A 24,106-nucleotide genomic window follows, 5' to 3' on the forward strand; every position below is an offset into this window, starting at 1 on the left:
GACACAATCACGGAGTATTTTTGAGATTTTCCAAATTTTGGAAAACCCTAAGGTATATGCATGTACCCGTCTCGGTGTAATTGCATTCTGAATTGCTCAAGAATATGCTAGAAGACGCCCATTCCAACAAAATATGCACGTGTATCATTATTATTTGAAATTCAAAACAACGCATTTAAATACTGATTTAAAAAAATCGATATCACAAGAAAGAAAATAATATTTCACAATATTATACCTGCCCGACGGATAAGTAATTCAGGATCCATGCCCCATACAAGAGTGAATATCACGAGTCACATGCAGAATACGATACAATATACCTGATACTTGATTCCTGATACCAGATAGAATATGGTCATATACGCACCGATCGTCAATACAATACAATAAAATAATGTAAATGTCTCCAAACAGGTATAGTTGCTATCGTCGGCATAGCCACTAAAACAAGTACGAGGGCAAACACTGATACAAGGGGGCTTGTTCTCCTTCCGCATATATTCGCAACAATAAATACCGAGATAAATATACCGAGATAAATACCCTAAAGCTACTGGGAATGACACCCTCCGCATATAGTCGCAACAATCTAAAACAGATAAAATGACCTGATATGCATACACGCATACACGCGGCTACTATCTTACGCAAAATAGCAATCAATTAATTTCATTGCATGGAAAATTTCCCCTTGACGCATACAGTCACAGCAATTAATTATGCCTTAATAAAATGTCACGATACGAAGGCGAATGGTGTCCTCAGCATATTCGCAATAAAACACTCAAGATTAAACGTCACGATACGCAGAAGCAGTTTCTATCTCAAGCAATAAAATAATGTAATCATAGTTATAAAAACATACCAACGTAAGATATGCGGATAGCCAGGTGATGGCCAGTTGACGCAATATAGTGAGTTGAAATGCATTAGGATAAAGTGACCGGGTGAACGGGCGACCAATCAAGTCACGCGACTTCACATCTGAAAACTATGCAATTCGAAATCGCCATGGAACACGCCAAGATGAAATTAACGTAGTTTTTCGAATCGAGGCATCGTTAGAAGATGAAGTAAATAGGCCACTACCGCATGTCGTAGCCGCGAATGTTCGGAGGTTGCTTTCAGACAATGTTCAAACCATAGCCAAGATGCAGCAGATTCACTCGGTAAAGTTCCTGAGAAATGCTGGCATCATCAACGGGAGACGCGAAGATACCTTGGATATTTCGGAGGTTGACAATATTATCGAAAACATATTCCATGACATGTAGTCTCTTGTAAATTACAACCCTTTTTCGCAGAAACGTGATTTGGTCATTCACGATTCTCGATCTTGAGAGGTTCCGTATTGTATTCGTCAGTTTGGGCACTCCATATTCCATCGCGATACGTTGCTCCTCTCCACCTGTCGCCACTAATTTTCGCATCGATAGCTCGAGGATAGCGGTGCTCTGTAAAACGGTGTCTTCATAGTCAGAGTCGTCCGACAACTCTTCCTTTATAAACATATCGCACCACACGTACGCATAGATGAACAATTTCATGTGGTGTTTTGTATTCCACAAATCCTTGATTTTAGCGCGCGTTGAAAGGCGACTGATTACGCTGCAGCTGCGCAAGGCGTCTCGCAAATCCCGCAAGGCTCGTTTCCCTCGCCCGCGATTCAAATACAATTCGCACACAGCAGCTTTCACCAGGTCATCGGCTGAAAGGTTTTCTTGAATCTCCATAAGATTAGATAAAATTCGTGCTCTTTTTGTGTATCCAATCGCATCTAGCGGGCGTTGCAGTTGATCTGAGACCAATAAGCGTGCTTTACACTCACGTGATATAACGTATATGCGTAAGGATGAAATGATATAGTTTGACTTGCGCATCGTAGGCTATATACCAGTGGTTCTCAACCTGTTTTCCTGCAGTGCACCTTTTCAAAAATAGCCCAGGTCTGGTGGCCCCACCCCATGATTTAGGACTGTAGTAAAAACAAGGGCAGGAATTCGAAGTCCGGTCGTTCTTTTCGGGGTGGGACTTCACTATTGGAAATAGCCTGAATCGCGCCCGAGGGCCATTCACCTAATTAACGCTATAATAATTGTATGGGCTATTTTCGGGATCAAATCAAGGTTGTTACAAGAAACATCGGGTAGGGGCTCATACCATCTGGTTCGAGCCCAGTGTGCCGATTCCGAATTCAGCTCTGCGACTGGCAATACGGGGTTGTTAATTATATTGGGTTTTGTTTTATTGCTTTCTATGAATAGTAAATCAACTGAGATAGTGTTAGCGACCCCAAATACAAATATATTGAGGTGGTCATTCTGACCAAAATGTTTCAAAGCATATTCAATGAACAAAGGACTCTCACTCAAAAAATTGATACAGGCCTATTTCTTCGATTTCGACAAGCTGTTCGCTGAGGGTAGAAGAACCTAGTTCGAAACATTTCGTGGGAGCTAGCGTAGCGGGAGTATTTAAACGGGAACTAACGATCTAAAAGCACGCGAAATTTAATTGATAGAAAATTCAATAAACCACTGCATACACGAAAACATGTCGCAAACATCGTCGGCATATATTTTGCACATGGCGCGATGAAAATTTTTTGAGACAAGCTTTGACTGTCTATTCTCTCAAAGCCGCGCACAATAAAGAAACGGTGATTTACTCTCTCCTATTCATAAAATTACCGAGCAACCGGGGCTCAATAGGTCTGTGCCCCTAAGGTGTGATGTAACAATCGTATCTATATCTGAACTCGGTTACCGTCATGTGCGTTTAGTCGACCTTTGCTGGTATAGGTCGATTTTGATGGTGTTTCACACCATGAAAACTCTTGAAACTTGGTATGTCATGTCGTGATGGTGGTATTCAACATTGCCCCAAGTTTCAGGGTTTCTACTTAAAGTTTAGGGTAGTAAATCCGTTTCCGAAGTTGAGTGTGTGCTGATCCGTCATGTATCGCAAACAGATTTTACTCGAAAGCCGGTATTGGTATCCATTGATTTTGACGATGTTCAATACTGAGATCGGTTATGACATTTGGCACGGTAAGTCTTAATGTTAGTATCGAACGCTGTACCAAGTTTTAAGTTTGTCACTGAACTATGTTAGTGGTAATTTCGTTTCCTAAGTCGAGTGAGAGCTGACTCGTCATTTATCGCTAACAGATTTTACGCAAAGCCGGTATTGGTCTCTATTGATTTTAACGATGCTCCTTACCTAGATCTGTCATGAGATTTTGCACGGTGTGTTTTGATTTTAGTATCGAACGCTGTGCCAAGTCTCAAGGTTGACACTCAATGATTAGGGCAGTAATTTCGTTATCAAGGTCGAATATGGTAGAGATGTGCTCAGATCTGACACGTTAGCCTACAACGCATTGCGGATTTCACGCAAAAGCCGGTGTATCTGTGGTAACGTTAACTGTGTTCCATACTGAGATAGGTGACGAGATGATGATATCATTCTCATTTGCATTCAAATATTTACTTTGATATTATATTCTCCAATGTCAATTTCACCGTGAAATTGTGGCCTTCAAGTCATTTGCTTACAACCCCCTGTCAAGCGCGATAACTATTTCGTTTTCGATGTCGGCTAACAGCTGATCACTTGATCAGCCTATTCCTCAGTAAATTTTACGCAAAATTCGGTCTGTTTGCATTATTTTGACAGTGTACCATACCGAAAAGGGCCATGAGGCTACTTCTCGATGATGTCATGTAACAGTGTACGGCTTTCATCCACGTATATATTCGGTAATATATTTTCCAAAGGCGATTTCGCAGCAGACCTATAGACAGTAATAAAACCATATGTGTCGTGTTACAGTCTCCAGTTTCAAGGCCAAAATCTCCTATGCTGTACCGAGACCGAGTTTCCGAGACTGCTATTCTTGGTTCTTTAGAATGATGTTTTGGATTCAATATGACAGGCCCAATGTATGAGATAACAATTGGGTATGTGTCCGAACTCGTTGACCTTTCCAATTAGGCTTACGCAGTATCTCGAGTTATAGTCATTTCCATTTCTGCAGATAATTAGTCAGGTCTAGTGCAAACATGAACCGCGTTGAATCTTTGTTCCGTACGCCGTTTACGCAGTTACCACACTTCAAGTCACTGCTCACCGGCAGACCTCTCGTGGCACATACGTTAAAATCACTGTTGTCGGGAAATTCATGTTACCGTAACATCATTAAGTTACTTGTTTACGTTGGAAAACGTCATTGTGTCGTCATCTTGATAAAAAGTCGCTTGCAGCCCTTGCCCCACCACCCGATATTGTCACGAGCCGCCACTGTCATTTAGGCCTACTAATTCAATACATAAGCTAACGTCACGAAGTCTATACTACCAAGTACATATTCGATACGTATAGGCTGGCCTCGCAAATGCTAGGGACATGCGTAATTGCGTATATGCATGGTATTTAAACGGGGAAATTATACCACGTGTCCAAAAAATATGACTCGGACTCGCGTCAAATATTCCTAAGTAAAAAACTGATCTACTGGTGGCGCAGACTTCAAATGTGGAATTCTTACCATGCAAAAGTTGAATGGTGCGGCTCGTTTCCTTACTCTCCCAGGGCGGATTTTTACCATCCTTTCGGTATATATCTGAAACTATCGTTCTTATTTTAGCGACTGATATTTGTTCAACGATGTTGATTTTCGTATCCCTCAATTTCGGGAGCGCATCTTTCAATATAGGTAATCCAAATTCAATGGCGATCTTTCGATTCTGTCCACCCATCGTTACCAGCTTCTCGGATGTCACTGCCAGGTAGTCAATGTAAATAGCAGTCATGTCGAATTTCGTATTTTCATCTGCCGATTTCGCCGATGCGAATAGATCCAACCATGCGCAAAGCAACGCTAGCGTTTGCACGTATTCATCTCTCAGCCACAATTCTGTGCAGTATGCAGTCAAGGAATCATTATAAAGTGGATTCTGCCCATGGCCTTGACTCAGAATGGTCAGAAACTGTTTCAAATCACGCCACGGCCGTTGCTCTCTTCCGTTGCCCAAACGCATCTCGCTCTCCACCATTTCCAGCAAATAATAACATCGCGGCACTTCAGCGATTTGATTTCCTACCGCTGGAAGCGTTTCTTTGCTCTCTAATTGATGTTGTGGATCTGTCGTTTCTAGAGGTAAATATTTGTACTCATTCTCGCGCATATATAGGGCCTGCAGTACGCATGAAATTATGCGTTTATATAGAAGGCGGAACGCAGATAGCATTGCATAGCGAAAATTCCGTCAATTCTATTCATGCAGAGTTGATTAAAGGCCAAAGGAACAACAGGATTTGGTGCTGGGATACTTTCATTTAGGAGCATCACCAGAAAAATATCGAAGTATAGTCGCCCTTCACCAAACTCGTACCTATGAAATCCATGTTGAATACGATTATGGCCGTGATCTGATTTCGATCTACAAACGTACACACGTCACAAATGCGAGATTACGCTTTATTCATCTTAGAATTATTGGACCGAATTAGCCCGGAAACAAACCTAACGGTTGCCGATGCGAAACTATCATCAGATCAGCATACAATATATACGACTTCAAAACTACAACAAAATAGGTAGCCGAAACGTACCCTGCAGTGGGTCAAACATATCTGCGATAGCTTGAATATAGCTGAATTCAGAAAATTCGTCAAAACTTGCCTATTTTAGTAGGAATGGTGTGAACCTCTGAAAGGTTCAGGTTCGTGTGAACGTGAATCTTTTTTAAAGGTTCTGTGTGAACGCGAACGTAAACCTCATGACGTCACGTGACGTCATATTGCTAATTCCAACCCTATCTTCAATGAAGTGATAGCCTATATTAATGTACAGTTGTACACGACACCTAGCGACGACTCGGGTCACATAATGCAACAATGCTGATGCGTTTTAAACGTCGCTAAATGTATCAACTGAGGCAATCAAAGTATATCATACTCCCATAAAATCAATATCTTCCGTCGCTTTGCCAACAATTTCGACGAGGACTTATCAGGGAATATAGGCTTACTCCTTAACGGTCTAGGCCAGACCGGACAATGTATTCGGCGTCTGAGTATTGCTACATTGATATTGAGCAGAGTGTAAAATGGGTTTCTATACTTGCTACCGATATTACCCCATTAGGAAGTTATACCGCAGTAGCCAAACCCTCAATCGTATTTCGTATTTCGCTCGTGATGTTGTGTGATTTCGGGACAAGCTCACAGCAGAGAGTCACTAAATATTCACAAACGGAAAGCTGGATATTTCGATCAAACTTTTGTAACAAAGCAAGTAAAACTTTTGAGATTGTCAAGGTGCATGCTCGTTTAGTGTTGATTTTTGATGCTGCCAGCGCCATGCATAGTGTGGCCCGCAGTTGAAATGCAATAAATTTGAACCAAAGATGTTATGTTATAATTGTAATATATGAAAAAGGTTCACAGTGCAGAACCTACCAAGGTTCTGTTGTGAACGCGAACCTCTAAATTTCCGAGGTTCACACACAGAACGCGAACGTGAACCTCACGTTCACACCATCCCTACTATTTAGTGATGTCGTAATTTGGAACTCAATTTCCAAGTAGCCCAGCCATTAGAAGTCCTGACAATCACGGCCAATAATTTATTGTAGCAGTAAACTATGTTTGCTGCCATACTACTGCTCATTCTATTCACAAATGCCCTTTCCGAGCGAGTTGCTATAGACCATCAGGCTGCTACGTTTGGGGCTACCTGTATCGAATGCATTTGAAAGCGCAGAATTCACCCTGGCCTCTTTTTAGTTTTCAAACATCCCGACTCATCGATTGCTTGAAGACAAACATCGGGGAAACTAAAGAATTTTGATACACTCCAAGTGGGAGAGGAAAAATATCACTAACCAGTCGTTGCTAGTCGGCAAGATTTCGACAGAGTAGTTTTGTTCGAGTTACTGACATTGCCCCCGGCGTGAACGACTTCTTGCAGGTGACTTGTGCATGGATCTTCCTCGGCTTTCATCGTGTTGCTATCGGTAATAGTTTCCAGATCTACAGATTCATGACAGTTATGGGTAAATGATTCACGCGTATCCAGTTGTGATGCGCTCGCCAGAGGTATGACAGAATTCGCTTTGAATCTCATCCACAGGATTTTATATTCGTAAAAATTTCGTTCACTATGACTAGGGTTGCGTTTGAAACCTGTTTTAAACAAAACGTCTTCTAGAAATAAAAAAGAACATTGGGAGTAATTTTACCAACGTAATGGCTTATGTACTATTTTATTGTTAGAAGCAACTGTATATAATAGTATCAGGACGCAATCTTTATAGCAGCAGACCCATCCCGCAAGTTATATCAATAAAATCCCCTGAATTATTGAGTGAATTGTTTTAACAAATGTCTTAACGCCATGACTATATTTGCCGCAGTGAACCCTTAACTAACGGGACCAACGTAGGTCGAAGTTGTTTTCTTAACGTGGAAGGGGTCAGGACATTTTGATACATATTTTCATCTGGAATTTGCATATCCATTCATGAGACAGATGACCGGTTTATAATGAGTATTCAACATACATACATACATACGTACATACATAAATACATACATACATATATACATGCATGCATGCATAGTGTGTACTGTACACACGTACATACAACATACGCAACTGTGCGAAGGATTTTAGCAATTGCGTGATAATTGATTTTTAATACAAAACAAGGGATTTTTAACACAAAACAATAACTTCATATTGTTAATTTATTCGCTAAAAGCTATTCGACCGACTCTCATCATTACAACATTGAAGCATTCGATAACGTGGACCGTTATTTTGTGGGATATGCACAGTCCTATGACGTCATCATTACTCTGTCGACTTTCGAAACGTCATAGTCGCACGAGGACTCACTCCACGGCATTGCTGCGTACGGCATCAAAACACGAATGCGACGTTTCAATACGGGCGCTGCACTTGCTGATCTCAAGTCATACAGTTGACTGATCTTAAAATTATGGGATTGTTCAATTGAAACTGCAGCAAGCGCAACAGGAGAGCGTGTCGCGACCAAATCAGTAGTAGTTCGCTTTCTACCAAATACCCAATGGGTATTTACTCGAATATAGAAAGACTTCCTTCGAAAGAACCGAATAAATGCAAACCTAGTGCCATTAAGAATCTGGTGTACAGTACACCGTATCAGTAACGAATTAAACTATACACGCTCATTGGGTGGCAGTTCAGGAACACGACTGTTTCAAGCAGACAAGAATAAATGCACAAAACAGATGATTACATTCGGGAAAGCACGCATTCAATCACTAAATCCACTATTATATCCAACACCATGGGGTTCGGGCATCGAATTGATTAGCCCGCATCGCGAAAATTGTTCTCGGACTATAACGGCGTTCTGCGATGCGTTTCTCTACTTACGTTCGCAGATCCTTACAGCAATACACGATCATGCGCAGGATTGAATTCCAATTCGCAGGCACACACAATAACGCACTGTTGAATTTCGGCGTATGATTAAAAAGCTATCACCAGAGAACGGGCATTTGCTCGTCTAATGTAGAGAGTAGACGATGTACGGTATTTCTGCGTGCGCGCCTCCCAATCAACATGTGCAAGTGCAGCAAGGTCACGTTTATCCTCAGGAGTCGCTTCGTCTAATTCAAGTGTTTCTCAAACTTTTTCCCATCGCGTACCACTAATTTGTCATTATACCACACGGCGTAACACTAACTTGTTTTTCACAGGCTAATTACTCATTACTCAATTTGTTCAGCTCATATAAACACCAGTCCCTTTTTGAGAAATACATAGTGATCAATATTTTTCGAACCGTCAACTAGCCATCAGTGTTGTGCTGTTGACGAAATTGCGGGTATGACGAAAAACCACATCCCAGAATATAGTAATGTAGGACATATCTTGCATACCCAGGTTTAGCGCGTTATGAACAATTTGAACATGCTTAGTTTTTAAAAGGGGGCGCCAACGAGGCAACAATTCTAAATTTTTTGAACGATTACCGTAGAATTTTTGAATTCCGCCAAAAGTATTAGCATAGCATCATATAAAATTGATCGGAGCCGGAGCTACTTGTAAAACAACCGGCTCTACCTCTGGCTCCGCCTCCATAAGAATTTCATTAAGAGCTCAGGCTTCGGGGCACCGGCTCCTTGCTCCGGCTCCATAGAGCCCTGGTTATCGCAACCTTGATTTGACTCCGAATATACCGCATACAATTATTATATCATTTATTAATCAAGTGGTCCTGGGCCGCGATTGAAGCTCGGGATCCAACAGTAAAGTACCAACCCAAAAAGACCGATCGGACTTTGATCTGTTTCCATGACTTTAGCTGCAGCACTCCAAACCCATAATTGGAGGGTGAGCTCTGAGGGCGACTATAATTATTTTGGTGAATGAACAGAAATTATGCATCATATTTTGACAATATATATACAACTTTTCCACGTTTTTCTTTCGTGCCGTGCGCGATTTAACGTTGCCACATTTTTGGTAATCGGGTATCCTTCTCCCACGAAAAAAGATGCATGATTTATAGAAAGTAGAGATCGAGATTTAGAATAGAGATTTCGTCGTCAGCCCATGCCCTGCAACGATGCACAAAGACATAGGAAGTTTGGGCCAATATGGGTCGCTGCGAAGATTGCCAAACAAATCGGCAGCGTGAAAACCTCAGCCGAAAAGGATTGCCCTTATGTTGACCTTAAACATCGATATATGTCTAATAGTCCATAGATGCCTAAATGACTTATGTCGAATCATCCTGTCGTGGTAATCGGAACCCCACGGGACAAATAACATGTGACGGAGAAAAATTATTTTGCCAGTGAAGCAGTAGGCCTACTACCAATTTTTGAATAGTGTGCTTCTTTTAGCGAAGTACGTTTATGCGTTTTCAATACCGTTTGACTATAAAAATAACGACATGTCACGAAGTAATTGTACCAAGGAGCCCGTCCGAATATGATTAATTATTATTAATTACGTGCCTTACATTTTTTAAGACAACATCTCACTCAGAGCTACCGTTAAATTTTGATCATGCGAGCTAAGAGGATTGCCTATTTCGAGTCATACATACATATGAAGTTATCAATATTCTTACCCGATTAATTGATGCATTACACAACATTTTCGCGCGTGGCGTGACCAGACCACATAAACTTCGCTGACCATCAAAGCCTCGCGACGGGGGCGGGCGGTTGGGCTGACGAAGTGCTGTGACGGCCTTGCCCTTACCCATTGTTTTTATTACAGTATCTAAAATATGGGGTGGGGAGGCGCTAGAGCGCGGCAAAAAAAGCTCAAGAACCACTGATTTAACGCAACCACGCCTATAACCCATACATTTCAGTCGTCCGTCTCAAAGAATAGCGCAGGTAGTATTCTTCCTAGTAAGCTACATGATAACCACACGGTTTATGATATATTAGCCTTGGCAAACTCCATAGGGATTATTGGTCGGGTCTAGACTAGGGTTGCCATACGTCCGGAATTTCCCGGACGTGTCGGGAATTTCACTGTTCAAACTAGCGTCCGAGAGGAATTTCTAAAATATACCAAATGTCCCGAATTTTGAAGACTTGACGTTGGCTCATAATTTCTTCGTAAATCAGCATAAAAACAACTATATTTTTTGGGAATATTTATGCTGATGCATGATCTTTTTCTTCGCGCCCCGCGCGATTTACCGTCACATTTATTCATTTTAATATGGAGACTACCACCCTCGCAAAAACTGCGATAAAATATAAATAAAAACAACCTTCATTTACTGGAATAAGCCTAATTGTAATCGCAATTATATGAGAACGGTGTATTCCTAGAGATCGTTAAGGCCGATCAAATGCTTTATTCAAAGATAGTGGTTCCGAACGGGATGGGGGGTCGTTTGCCTTAATTTTTGAGTTTACGCATATGTTGAACGTAATCAGCTTCCAACATAGCCCGTGAGTAAGTCTAGGCTACGGTGCTGACTTCTTGTGGTAATCAGCTCGTCAAATTTTTTATCTGGGCCACGGAACATTTTCAAATTGGAGTTGGAGTCGCGACCATAAAAGGTTGGAAACCACTGGATGTTTTTTTTATACAGCACCGTGGTGCGCACCTGCATAAGGCTGATGAACAATCTTGTCGGTAGGACATGAGCATGACTTAACGATGTGCAATTACGTTCTCTTTATTTTCGAAGTCATCATCCTCCACCAGCTTTACCGCTAACTCTGATCATGTGGGCGGAGAGTATAGTAGGCCTATCTATATATCAATATATGGAACAACCAATATTATTAACAGAATTCATTAAAATAATTTAACGACCAGATGCATATGGAAACCAGATTCATATTTCAAGCAACCCCCCTCAAATCAAAATCTGTTTCATCATTGTCAAAGCCAAGCATGACACTTCTTTCATATCACTATGGCTTGATTCTAGCAACATCTTCATTTGCGAACAACGGAATGGGAAAATGCAGAAGAACTGCTTAACGTTATATGGTTATAAACCAAGAGGTCCCAAGAATGAACGTATTTTCATTAGGCAAATTGTTAGGTTTCCCTTTCATTCGATTTACATTGTTAGCTTGGGGTATGCGTTGCTGCGAACATGGGTGATTATAATGGTTCACCATTCGGGTTTCCACGGATTCTTACGATGTTGAGTAATGGCAGAAAAATGTTACGTCGAATCGCCGCACCAGACCATAAATCAGCGGTGTTAAATACACGGCCCCCGGGACGCACCCGGTCCGCGAAGCAGTTATGAGTGAATGAAAAGGTACATGCATTATTAAATTTAATAAGATGATATTTTTATTATTAGATGATATTTTTATTAATAGATGATATTTTTATTAATATCAACTCTCACGCAAATAATTCTTCAAGACATGCAAGGTTGAAGATGAAGATGGTCATAATCCACATTGTAACTATCTCACGGCAAGTTCCAGCGTCCGCGTTTACCATTAACTCTTGTCTTCCTCCCAGTACACACGTAGGGTGAACGTCATGTTAGAGCCCCTTTATCTTCCGAAATATTATATATGATGTATAGGTCTCATAATGAATTATTACAAGTGAAATCAAAGGGCTTCATTTGTGGGAAACATTTGGCATCATTCGAATGATGCGGCCCGTGAGCGATCGAAAGGTTTCAATGCGGCCTGTGATCCAAACCGAGTTTACCAACCTGCCAATGACTTGATATCCAAATCATCTTGACCGCACTACATGAGATGAAGGTATTATATACGCGAGGTCTACGAAATTTGGTTCATTATTATCCAAGCACCATTTCGATTCCAACGGATACGATGGTGCTTACGGATGAAAGGTGGTGGAACAGCAGCATTGAACACCACACTAAAACACCCAGCGATGGAAAGATATGCTTTTTTGTAATGCATAGAATTGGATCAAATGGCTTTGGTTGCATGAGCCTACCACACATTCAGTCAAAATTCATGTAGCAGGCCTAGTGAAACCACAGGTATTTGCATTATATTCTTTTGAGTAGAGGAACTTGCATACAAAGGCTCAAAATTGAAGTTGTTGCATCAAAATAAATATAGCATATTCTTCCTGGACCTCCGTGTCAATCTATGCCCTTTTCATACTTTGGCATCGATATCACAGACTTACTACTAATGGCGACTAATTACAAGATCCAACATTGGCGCCGTCACGAGTAATGTTGCATCAACATGTTCGATATTTGCAGTCCCGGTTTATTGCGCAAAACCTTTATCAACTTTTTTTTCATTCACTCAACATTTTATCACGTAAAATCGTCTGATCCGTCTCGTGTTTGACTTGCGTGAAGTATAGAGATATCATTACTAACGTAAATTATTTCATGGACATGTTGACGTGTGGTTATACCGTCGCTGTGGAATCAAAGTACCTTATTTCCATTTTACACCTCTTTGTAAAGATTTCATTTTCTTCGGCCATATCTTGGCAATGGTTAACTTTGAAAAAATATGACAGACATATCCATGTCCAAGACATGGCCGAAAAATGATCATTTTAAAAAAACGTGATTTTTCTATCAATTTTACGAATAGATCTCAAAATTTGAAAAAGTGGATATGAACTACTTTGATTCTCCCGCTACCATATGAGAGGCGAAAAACATCGACTCACCATCCCCCTTCAACGTTTGAAATGTTGACGGATTAGCTCCGTTTTGGTAGCTGACATTTTCCTCTCCGTCAACGAAGTCATCTGATTTTCCACTCTCCCACCGATCTCTATCGAATACCTTGAAGTTACTGCCGATGATAACTTCCAGATCTAGAGGCAAGGAGTTGGCAAGATGTCAGCATCGGTATTGAAGTCGAAGTAGAAGCGAGGCCATTGCAATTAGAAGAATCGATTTCAAATATATGCGATAACAAGTTCAAGTGGACTTATATTACGAAGATCTTAAAACGGTGGTTGTCAAACATTTTCAGACACGCCGCCCTTTTTGATAGTGACAACTTTCGCGCACCCCTTATCGTGATATGACAAAATATTAAAGAGATAAATCCCGAGTACTAGCAATCCCAACGGACAGTTTGTGTTATGGCTATTGCTGAGAGTATTCTTGATCATGAAATACGGACAATATACAGAGCAAACATCACGAGCAGGAGGTAAATCGAGCGCAGAGCGAAAATTTTTTCTGTCAACTGAGGCCTCGCGCCCTCTAGTTCAAGAATCACTGTCTTGAAACTACTGAAGAAAGTAGTTTAAGAAATTAGATTTGGTCGAGGGGTTGCATACTTTCGTAATTGCAAGACGTTTCATCGTGACGACTTGTAGAATTACACATCCTGGCGTTGTAAACAAGAGCAATAATATATAGAAAGTAAACGATATGCATAAAATATAATGTGCATAGTTGTAGGGAAAGAATGAACACTACTGTAGTTGGAACTGTAGCTGAATCAGCGACCGTGACACATACGCTCATTTCTCCCACTTGCTGCGGCAATTTCACTCATAAAGGTGCTGTAACCATATTCGATACTACATACAGACACTAATTACATTTACGAAGCGTAACGTTTTTAATATACGAAGTGTTACCATTGTGTAGTTTTTCTACTGTCATGGTCTAATCATATTCACTCAAGTAGTGCAAGTATGCAAAACATACTTGAAACTACCCGTCCTCACTGACCACCTCCGAGTCAGAGTCAGGGCGCCGTGGAAGGATTTTCACTCCGAGATAAATTTGCACTGAACTCAACAAACATATCAAACGAGATCCACCCACCGTCCGCATTCGATGGAGCGCTTTCTTTCCCGTCGCCGTCGCTACTTTCCTGCGCTTCATCAAGTTCTTCTGTTGATACATTCTCGCGTTGAGCTTCCATGCTTATTTCCATGTCCTCGAGGGTATCCAGCACGGCACTTGGATTTTGCACACCCGGCAATGCTTGCAGCAGAACATAAAAATTCGTCCTTTCCACAACCGAGGAGTCTGTTGCCAATGTCCACATTACAATGATATAATCACGTCTACGTAAGACAGCCCTCCCAGCGATGCGTCGTTTACACAGACGCCATAGACGGCATTTGTCGTTTTGTATTTCGAAATTTCGCCCCAAGGAAATGATCTCCTTTCCAATCACGGCGCTCGCCGCATAGAACTGCGGCAAGTCCGATAATTCATCACAGGCTTTCTTTATCATCTCGAAATAAGTATAGTCAACCATCTCCAACTCCCTTGTGAGTTCCTCGTAAAAGCGGGAGTGATTCAAAATCTCCAACACGCATGCCAGTCTCAATTCAGTATGGTGATTTTCGTTTCCATACAGCCCGAGTGACAGTGATCTAAATGAAAAATATTATTGATTTCAAGCGCAGTGGTATACGTTCAGTCCCTCATTATAATCTATGAAAGTGTTGACGCAGAACGACGAGTGTTCAGGAGCGGTCAAAGTAGTCTTAGCCAATTGATAATACTGAGTACATATGCAGATGATATAGTAATTTAAAATTGGGACCCATCAGTGTCGACACAAATATGCGCCATTTTGGAAATTAAATTATGTTGCTATAACCCGGCAATTAAAACTATGAACTGGGTATTAGATCTATAAGTTGTGTATTACAATTTGGCTCATAAAAATGATACAACTCATTTAAAATAGCACCTTACACTCCAAAAATCCTACGAGAAGAAAGCTGTTACAGTTTGGCCAATATACCTCGAATCACGCGTGTCAAACTAGACTTGGGATTAAACCCCTTTTGATCGCTCACGGACCGGACCACATAAATAATTTCTAAATAATATTTCCAGATCCATACGCTTGTTTTTCACTCGAATACCTTGTTATCGAGTTTATAGACATCACATGGTATATTAAATTTCATTCGTGATCATTTGGGGGCACTATTCTAGCAACACCGTTATTCGTAAATTACATAATCGGGGAAAATGCAATAATTAGCCGGTTGTATATAGCCTATACAGTTATGGAAATCAATACGAACCTATAAAAACTATTTACATCGAGTACGGTGGCACGCGGTGAATAACTTTCCCGAAGCGATGCACAGACGTTGGCTATTATTTCACGTGACTTGACATCCTCCTTTCCCACTAGTCCCGTTAGCGTCTTGAAGGGCTTCGGGAGAGTCAATTCGTACACGAGCTCAAACAGATTATTTTCCTTCGTGAATACCTTTCTCGCGAAATCGGAGTCTATGGATCCTTCATTATTATGCCGTTTTATTCGACAAAGAGCTTTTTCGCAGCAGACATTGTCGCTTTCACGGGGATACGTGCAGTAGAGGCAATAATATTTCGTCTTGTTTCTCCATGTATATGGATTGCCGATGTCAGGCAAACAGTTTACAGCATATTTCCGACAAGTCTCATGATACATAGTTTGGCATCCGATGCATTCCAAAAGAGAGCTTGCGTCCGAGCCGTTTTTACACATGCTGCACAAGGACGTCACTGTAGAAATAATGTTTGTTACCTGTATGTATCCTATATCCACATTCTGTAACACAGCAGTGATTCCAAAACACTACTACGCATATGCAGGATTTGTGGATGTAAGGTAGGAAGAAGAATAAACTATAGATACCCACCTACGTAGGTTAGTTATCTATAATCAGGGCCGTAACAGCACTTCGTCAGCTCTACCCCCAAAACGTTGAACTTGGGCCCCCCATAGGTTGATAAACCACACCTCCTAATCTTATGCCTTGTCTACCGCTACTTATCATCTATATTGGGTGTACGTTTAATGAGTAAGCTTTTCTCGGGTCACCGCGCCGAGCGCGATTTTTTTTTTATAATTTATGATTGAATCGGTCAATATGATCGAGAAATGCAGATATGTAGCTATCAATTTTCATCCTTTCTCTGCTCACGTAATCAGATTTACCGGTAGAGCGGAGTCAGGTGTGTTTGAAAAGTTAGGACCACTCGATAATAATTAAATATCTTCGGGCGTATACCTGTTGGTAGGAACGAAACAGCACTTCGTCAGGCCCGCAAAACACTAGGGTCTTGGGCACCCATAGGGGGATGAACCGACCCTCCCCCATCACGTTGTTCGCTTTTACCACGAAATTAGTTGTATTATTCAGTGAGCACGCGTCAAGCGCGAAAATTATCAATAATTCATAATAAAATCGGTCAATAAGATCGGGAATTGCATATATATTGCTATCAATTTCTTGTCCTCTCTGCTCGCGCTATCAGATTTACCGGTAGAGCTGAGTGAGGTGTCTTGGAAACTGTAGGGCCCGTAAATAATAGGCTAATTTAACATCTAAATGCGGACGGACCCGTTGGTATGACTTCGTTACATGATGCTATTTCGTGACCTCCGCTATATCAAAAAATATATAATCGCATAAATGTACTAAACTAAAAGACGCACACGATTTCAAATTGGTATTTCTTCATTGGCATAAAATATTTCCCTGCGGGATGGTATTTGTCTTGTGAGGTTCAGATTGCTAAGACAGGAACATTCGGCTCAGTCATTTAGGCGCCTATGGACAATTAAACCTATACGTATCTGCATAAGCGCATTTCTTTTCGGCCAAGGTTTTCTCGCTGCCGATCATTCTGGCACATTTCCTTGAGTCGCATGTTACATGGCCTAAAACTTTAGATCTTGGTGCGTCGTGGCGGGGTAATGGCCAACGCCGATATGCCTATTTCTATAAATCTTGCTATTTTATCTTGGGTGAAGAGTACCCAATAATCAAGATATTCAACCACTTGATATCGCGCGGAACGCGAAAAATCTTTAAAAAAGCTGCATAAATTTTTATAAAATACTTTATAATTTATGCTAATTCACGAAATAGTTTGGGGCCCCCTTCGAGCTCGGGCCCCCCAATTGGGGGGTTTGGGGTGCGGCAGTTACGGCCCTGTCTATAATAATAATGAAACCTATATGTTCCTATATTTAGCCTTTACTTTACGACGGAGACTGAAGCCATTAAGTAATTGTGATATGCCCAAAGATCAGTACAAGTCTGATGGTGAATTGAAAAGAATGCAGCATTGACGAAGGCAACAGTTAAAAAAATATCGTCCACTAAGCATTGATTCAACCTGCAGCGACAATGTCCATGATCAGCCGATTATCACTTCTAATGATATCTGGCTGACAGTACATCGCACGAATATGAGGCCAGTGGAATGACCCAGATATCAGAGACCACGCCAAGCCTATACTTGAGAGAAAGCATTCACAAATGGGCTCTGAATGAAGTTAGCGTGCCACACAGTGGGTTGGCTGCTGATGGTAGCTCCGCGTTACCTTGATCCTGTTCTTCCCGCCAAGGCACAGACCTGTTTGATAAACTAGCTCTTGAATGTATTTCAATTCAAGAGCAGGAATAGCTGCATCAAACTTGTCCCGGAAAGAAGATCTCTCTGCATCTCGACTGAAATCAATATGTCGTTTCACGCATTTTATATGACTGTCTGTCTGTATTTGACCGGTATTTTGAGTATGTTCGTGGTCGATTTTATTATAACTAACACGATAATGAAAACATATTGTCAAATTGTGATGTCTTGCAACATAAGATTAATATATCTGCCAGAAAGCAACAATGATTCAGGTAGCGATATGGTTACTAGCGGTTGTAAGCTGCCTTAGCGAGAGGGTTAATGCACAGCAACAAAAGTGTTAACGAGTCTGCAGCTGAAGTGCGAAAATTGTATCTTTTGAAGCATCATTTTGACATCGAATGCCCATGATACGCCGGGCGTTCGCTTCCCATTTTGTTGACTCGGACAGTGCGTATGTACTGCGGTATTGACTGTGTTTGGCTCCACCTATTCATATCATCATGAGCCCCGCATTAAAAGTAGCATCAATAGGAGCCTACGAGCTCGCATAACTGACGAAAGTTGATTCACACTTTTACTGGTGCCTGCATCATCTGTTGTAAATGGTTATTATATTAGGTTACGAAATATATCATATGGCTCTAACTGTAATACAATTAAAAGATGTAACTTTCAAAGGATCTATGTAACCCAAGTTTCGCATGCTCAAGTAAAACAACCAGCATGATGAGTACAAGTTTTACAGGGAAATGTGACGCATACATCCATGTAGTGAATTCGAATTCGTGATATCATGACGTTAGAAATGTTCAATTGTGACGTAGCAGTGGAATGACATCTGACGCTCTTTGGGGGTTAAAATAGAAATATAAAGGGCCAATATGGCTCTTCGGAGGAAAAACGTTCCCGACCCCTGGCATATCGGATTGACTTCAGTTGCGCAACAATGAGTCGTCGTCGTTATTATTGTGTCACAGCACATTCACAACCAGAAAGACTTATAGAAACTGGTTGGATTGCCTAATTCAGTGGTTCCCAACCTTTTTCGTCACGTGGATCCCTTGGTCGGTATTTGAACTAAAATTCCCCCTAGGAAAAAGTTGCCAGTGACGAAAAAAGCTGCCTACCATTCGAGTGAGCAATATGTGGTCAAATATATTAAGATGTGCCCGGACTATGTCGAATGCCGACCGCACTATACACTTTGGTAAAGACTTGTTTTTTACCGGTCAGGTAGCCGCGGATGAAAAATAAATCACCAAGTTCGCTTGTTATGCCCTTGAGTTGAATCGATGAATTGAGTATGTTTTTTTCACGTCAGCTCTCGCATTACCTTTTCTTGCTTAGTAACAATTAGGTCGAGGGGCTGTCACGGGGCCAACGAAATCCTCTACCGAATTTTATTTTATCAGGGGGTGTAATATCTACGGAAGGCATGTAAACAAAGCCTATAGACCTAGCCTAAAATCGGCCAAGGAAATAAACAATTGTAAAGAACTAGTTTCATACTTGACAGTTCTACCATAATAATCTAAACCAACTTTGTGAACCCAGTTTATCATCCGATACAACCCTTTCAAGCCAGATTCTCCACTACAAATTTCAAAATTCCCCCTGAGGGAGGAATTCCCCCGGTTGGGAACCACTGGCCTAATTAGCCTAGGGTTTTAGGTCACAAGTACCAGAAACAGGAATAATTTTAACCATATTAAAAGTACATTTCAGAATACACGAAGCACTGATTGGTCGCAATCGAATAATGATGATATTTGCCACAATGTGCGTGTTTATATTAAAACCATTTCAAATATGCCGCGAAGCCCAGTAAGCTCCACTATGCAGAAAAAAAAAACTGTCCTACATCCATGCCTTGATATTGGAGTGTGAGCAAGGGATCTCGACATTGATGATCATTTCGTAAAAGAAAGGGAATGGCTTAAATGTCATAGCCCGGATGGACAAGCTTTCGCAGAATAAAAAGTTGCATATACCGCATGAAATTGTGATTTTTTTTAAATATGGATTGGTGTTATGCTATTGTAGAATCCCGCTACATTTGTCTGAAATAAGTCATTAGGGAGCCGCGTGGTAAGCAGTAATAGTACAAAAATGAGTACTAAGCCTTCGTAAGAAGGTTCAGTAACACCGATCTCATTCACTACCCTGGTCAGACACTCTGAAATAACCCGGGCTATGATTCACAATGGAAATGAAATGTGCAGTTTCACATGGATTGGATCAAGATTTTCAATCTGAAAAGGAATGGTTTTCAATTCATGCAAGTCCATTCTTTTCGATTTTTATGCTGGTGTTGGTTGGCGACAAATTGGCACCGTATTCGGTATCAAAAATGAACATAATACGATGTTATTTCAAGATGAGACTTCTGAGGTTAAAAACCGAATTTATGTTCGAAATGACTAAATATGCTTACTTCAGTTATAGACTGCAGTACCGCGTGTAATTCACATCAATAATCCCGGATAATAATAACGACAGTCCATTTCCAGAATTTTATACCCCATTATTTCTGAACGATTTTGAAAATAGGAGCGCAGATTCTTACCAGCTATCTTCGCCATGTTGACGTTTCCTCAATATTTTCAAAGCTTCAACTTTTAGGTTCGATATTTTCGGTGTTCCTAAAAACAAATATTATTGTGGTGATGATGGATGGTACAGTTTGATGCATGAAACTTTCGATGTCAGATTGTCAGATATATGCAAGAAAATGTTTTCATTTTCTGATTGATAGATGTTGGCAACTTCCCATCAGATCGACGATTTCCAATTTGTTCATGTGTTCAGAGTGAACTAAACGCACATATGTGCATGGCATATGCACCTTCAAACCAGGGCCTTGTTTAAACATGTTTGTTTTAAATTGATTTTATCTAAATGCAACCCTATCTATGAGATAGAGAAGGTACCATTAACCAGTACTATGATTCGCAGTTTTATGAAACACGATTACTTACAAAACTATTGATGTCATTCAAACTTCACCTTCATAGTCAATAATAGAATCTGAGGTCCATCAAAGATACCAGCTTTAAGCTTGTCTTCTGACAGGGATACACATAAATGAACCGACTCAACATTATAGAACGGCTTTCAAACACATGACTGGTGGACCGTGTCTGGATTGCCAGACAACGTGTTCATATCTCATTTTGAAACCCGTTAGTAAGCGCTAATGAGTGTCCGGAATTTGAGCCCCAGCAATATGGCCAATCTAGTTGAGCGGTGTACTGTACAGCCTGCGGAAGCAGGGCTGTTGGGAGTCAGCACCTTTTTGCGAGAAGTTAAGAAAACATTACATGCGTTAAAGGATAACTCAGATGCGGTAGCGGCTCAAATCAGAACACGTTGCAACCCACACTGTGAGAACACCTGGCGTGACCTATGCGGCGGTCAGCTTCTCGCATGCGGTTGGTGGGATTCGTAGCTTGAGATGATAAATATGTTACAACTAAAAATCCTTGGCACTCCAGTTGGTAATATTGTGACATTGACACATATTGGGCATTGGCACACTGCCGACGATAGGTCGCCGACCTCTGGCTTAGACAGTGCATACAATTATGATACCGCAGATTTCAGCGGATCGATAACTTCCGCGGTATTTCACGGCATTATCAAGACTGATTTGCCCAGCGTAAAATTTGATAAATTAGGTATTAAGCAAAAGCTGCCGCGATACTGATTACGAAAACATAAATTATATTCTGCTTGTCACCATTCCAAATAATATGCGGTATGATTGTTCAAAGTATTGATAAAAACGTGATTCCGTGGTACCAATTACGATATATTGCACTATATTTTATGATACAAATTACTCGGCGTCGGACAGGACAAGATTGGTTAGAAAGGGTTGATCAATAGGACACTGTACGTCTGACAGGCCGGGATGCAGCTCATGTCACGGAAACGAATAGAACCGACCAACGTTTACCATATATTACATTGCAAATGAGAAGTCACGGTATTAGGCGAGTGGCAAGTAAACTCCGAGGGTGAATCAGTCGCTTGGCACAATTTGTAGAGATATGTATTATTAAAAGATAGCAATATGACCGAAATCAATTAGATAACACATTCACTCCTCTTTTCGACCAAGCTAGTATCGTAACAACAATATGTCGACAGCAACAACGTATAGGTTGTTAAAGTTTTATCGCTGGAGACCGAACATTACAATCATAACGTCATTTTAACCAATCTTACCTGATGATAGAGCTGTCCTCCACGCGGCTTCCTGTACTACATTTACGTTTGCTTGCAGCATGAGCTAAAACTTTTTTTCTTGTATCTGTGGACCCGGTCTGCAATTCATTACTTTTGAACGAGCACAGTCTTGATGCAGCTATAGGTTTTAATCATGCAAGCGCCGATGCACGCTACCACTGTCGTAACAATGAGAACAGGTTAGAGTAGGTCGTAATTGGAAATGCTGATTGCTGAGTCGCCCGGTGATTTACTTACTACACGTCGATGACTGGGGAACGCAATTCTTGTTGACTTCGATCTGTAATTTTTTACTAACCTTAGGGGGCTGAATTCAAAAATAACTTTGTTTTTTCTCTGTCACGTCAAGCCTTTGGGTTAAGCACCCACCGCATTATCTCATAATCCACATGAAAGTACCGCTTTTCATATTTTGTATTTACAGCATTAAACGTTTCTCAAGAACCACAAGCAAAAGAAAGTAACTCAATAGTCTTCAAATAAACATTTACACTGCTCTATTTGGTGGATTTGAACCCGGGACGGGCCACATACGGCCCGCGACGGGATTTTGAGCGGCCCACAGATAGTTTCTACCCTGAAAGTGAAATTCTAATCTGAAAATATTGCAGTATGTTGTGCGTCACGGAATGAATTTAAGCTTGCCAACTTGGTAAAGACGATCATGAAACTACCCGTAAATTTCCATGTATACTGCGCAACATTTTACCAATTTTTTGTCCTAGAATCGGGGATTGGGGGTGCGCATTATGCATGAGTACAACAATTCCTGAAGAAATTCTCCCTCGAAATAAAACTTAAAATCACAACTTGCCTCTCGTTTGTCATCAATCGCGCATCACATTCAGCCATCCTGCCCAGTAATTCGTATTACCTGTGTTGGCGCTGGTAATTAGCGAGAAGCGTGTTGCCAATTAGCAAGAAGCGGGTTGCGAATTTGTCGGTCTGTATAACAGCCCGCGATCTCCCTCTGAGTTGGTTTGCCATTTGTACGCGCACGCAAGTCTCGCTGGCCTGATTTATCGCTTCAGCAAGATATCATCGCTGGCCTAAACACTCGCATCTGTAACAGGCCTGGTTACGCTGGTCTGAACAATCGCATCTGCAATAGGCCCAGTGCGCAAGATATCGTCGCTGGCCTGAACTACCGCGTTTCAGGACTCGTAGGCTTTGGCTGCTATCCACAATCGTTTAGAGCTGTGGTTCTCAACACGCGACCCGCAGACGTTTATTTTCCGACCCGCAGCATATTCGATTATGGATATAATTACTACTGACATGGAATTCCGTCTTGTTACATATTAATTGAGATCAGAGGTCTCAAACTCAAATGTGCTCGCGGGCCATTTCCTAGTTTTTGATGACGACGCGGGCCGCAGCATAAATAATCGTGATATTCAATGTATAGGTTCCAACTAGGCGTTATTTGACGGTTCCTTGCAGACAGGCATTCCACAAACATCGTGGAAATGTGATTTATTATTGCATTATTCACGCTTGACACGAAATAAAATCACATTTTCAAATATTTGAATAATATTTTTATTTAATCACTCAGTCTATCGAAAACCGAGTAATTTTACGAGAAGGTCGCACCAAACCAAATCACAATTTTAAGTCACGAATCATCAACGGATTATGTTCTGTCGTCATTAACTAGAAATGTGACGTAATAGCTCATCTTCTATCTCATGGTAGCTTTTAAAAGTGATGTGATGGTGAAGTTTGTTGAGATCCCAGTGATTTTTATAGTAGTTTTACATTGAACTTTAAGCTCTTATATCTAAAAAAATATATGGCACTTGAATATATGGTTGAATACTTGAAATTCCAAAATTCCGTCGCGGGCCGCACAAAATACTCTCGCGGGCCGCGTGTTTGAGACCTTTGAACTAAACAATATGCACATTACACATACTTCCGCTCACTGTCGCTATACACGTGTCAATCACTGGCCTGTATCAAGTATGTTAAGGAAATCTCAA

At 41.0% G+C, this 24,106-nt stretch overlaps 1 protein-coding gene and 1 long non-coding RNA gene across 2 annotated transcripts in view; both read right to left on the reverse strand.

Moving 5' to 3' along the window:
* The window catches only part of LOC145457955 (uncharacterized), a 186,368-nt gene that overhangs the window by 7,999 nt on the left and 154,263 nt on the right, over positions 1-24,106 (reverse strand). The gene's annotated exons all lie outside the window — the stretch shown is intronic.
* Positions 133-22,410, reverse strand: LOC145457507 (uncharacterized). Its single transcript, XM_080335729.1, has 8 exons — positions 22,101-22,410; positions 20,437-20,512; positions 15,533-16,001; positions 14,307-14,866; positions 13,187-13,336; positions 6,895-7,041; positions 4,553-5,158; positions 133-1,801 (listed from the first exon to the last, which is right to left on the reverse strand). Exons 2-8 carry the CDS (start codon positions 20,450-20,452, stop codon positions 1,128-1,130), a joined length of 2,622 nt encoding a protein of 873 aa, XP_080191855.1. The 5' UTR covers positions 20,453-20,512; positions 22,101-22,410; the 3' UTR covers positions 133-1,127.

Source organism: Botryllus schlosseri, chromosome 15 (assembly GCF_051294905.1).
Source record: "Botryllus schlosseri isolate E-star chromosome 15, Bs_hap1, whole genome shotgun sequence".
Classification (NCBI taxonomy): domain Eukaryota; kingdom Metazoa; phylum Chordata; class Ascidiacea; order Stolidobranchia; family Styelidae; genus Botryllus; species Botryllus schlosseri.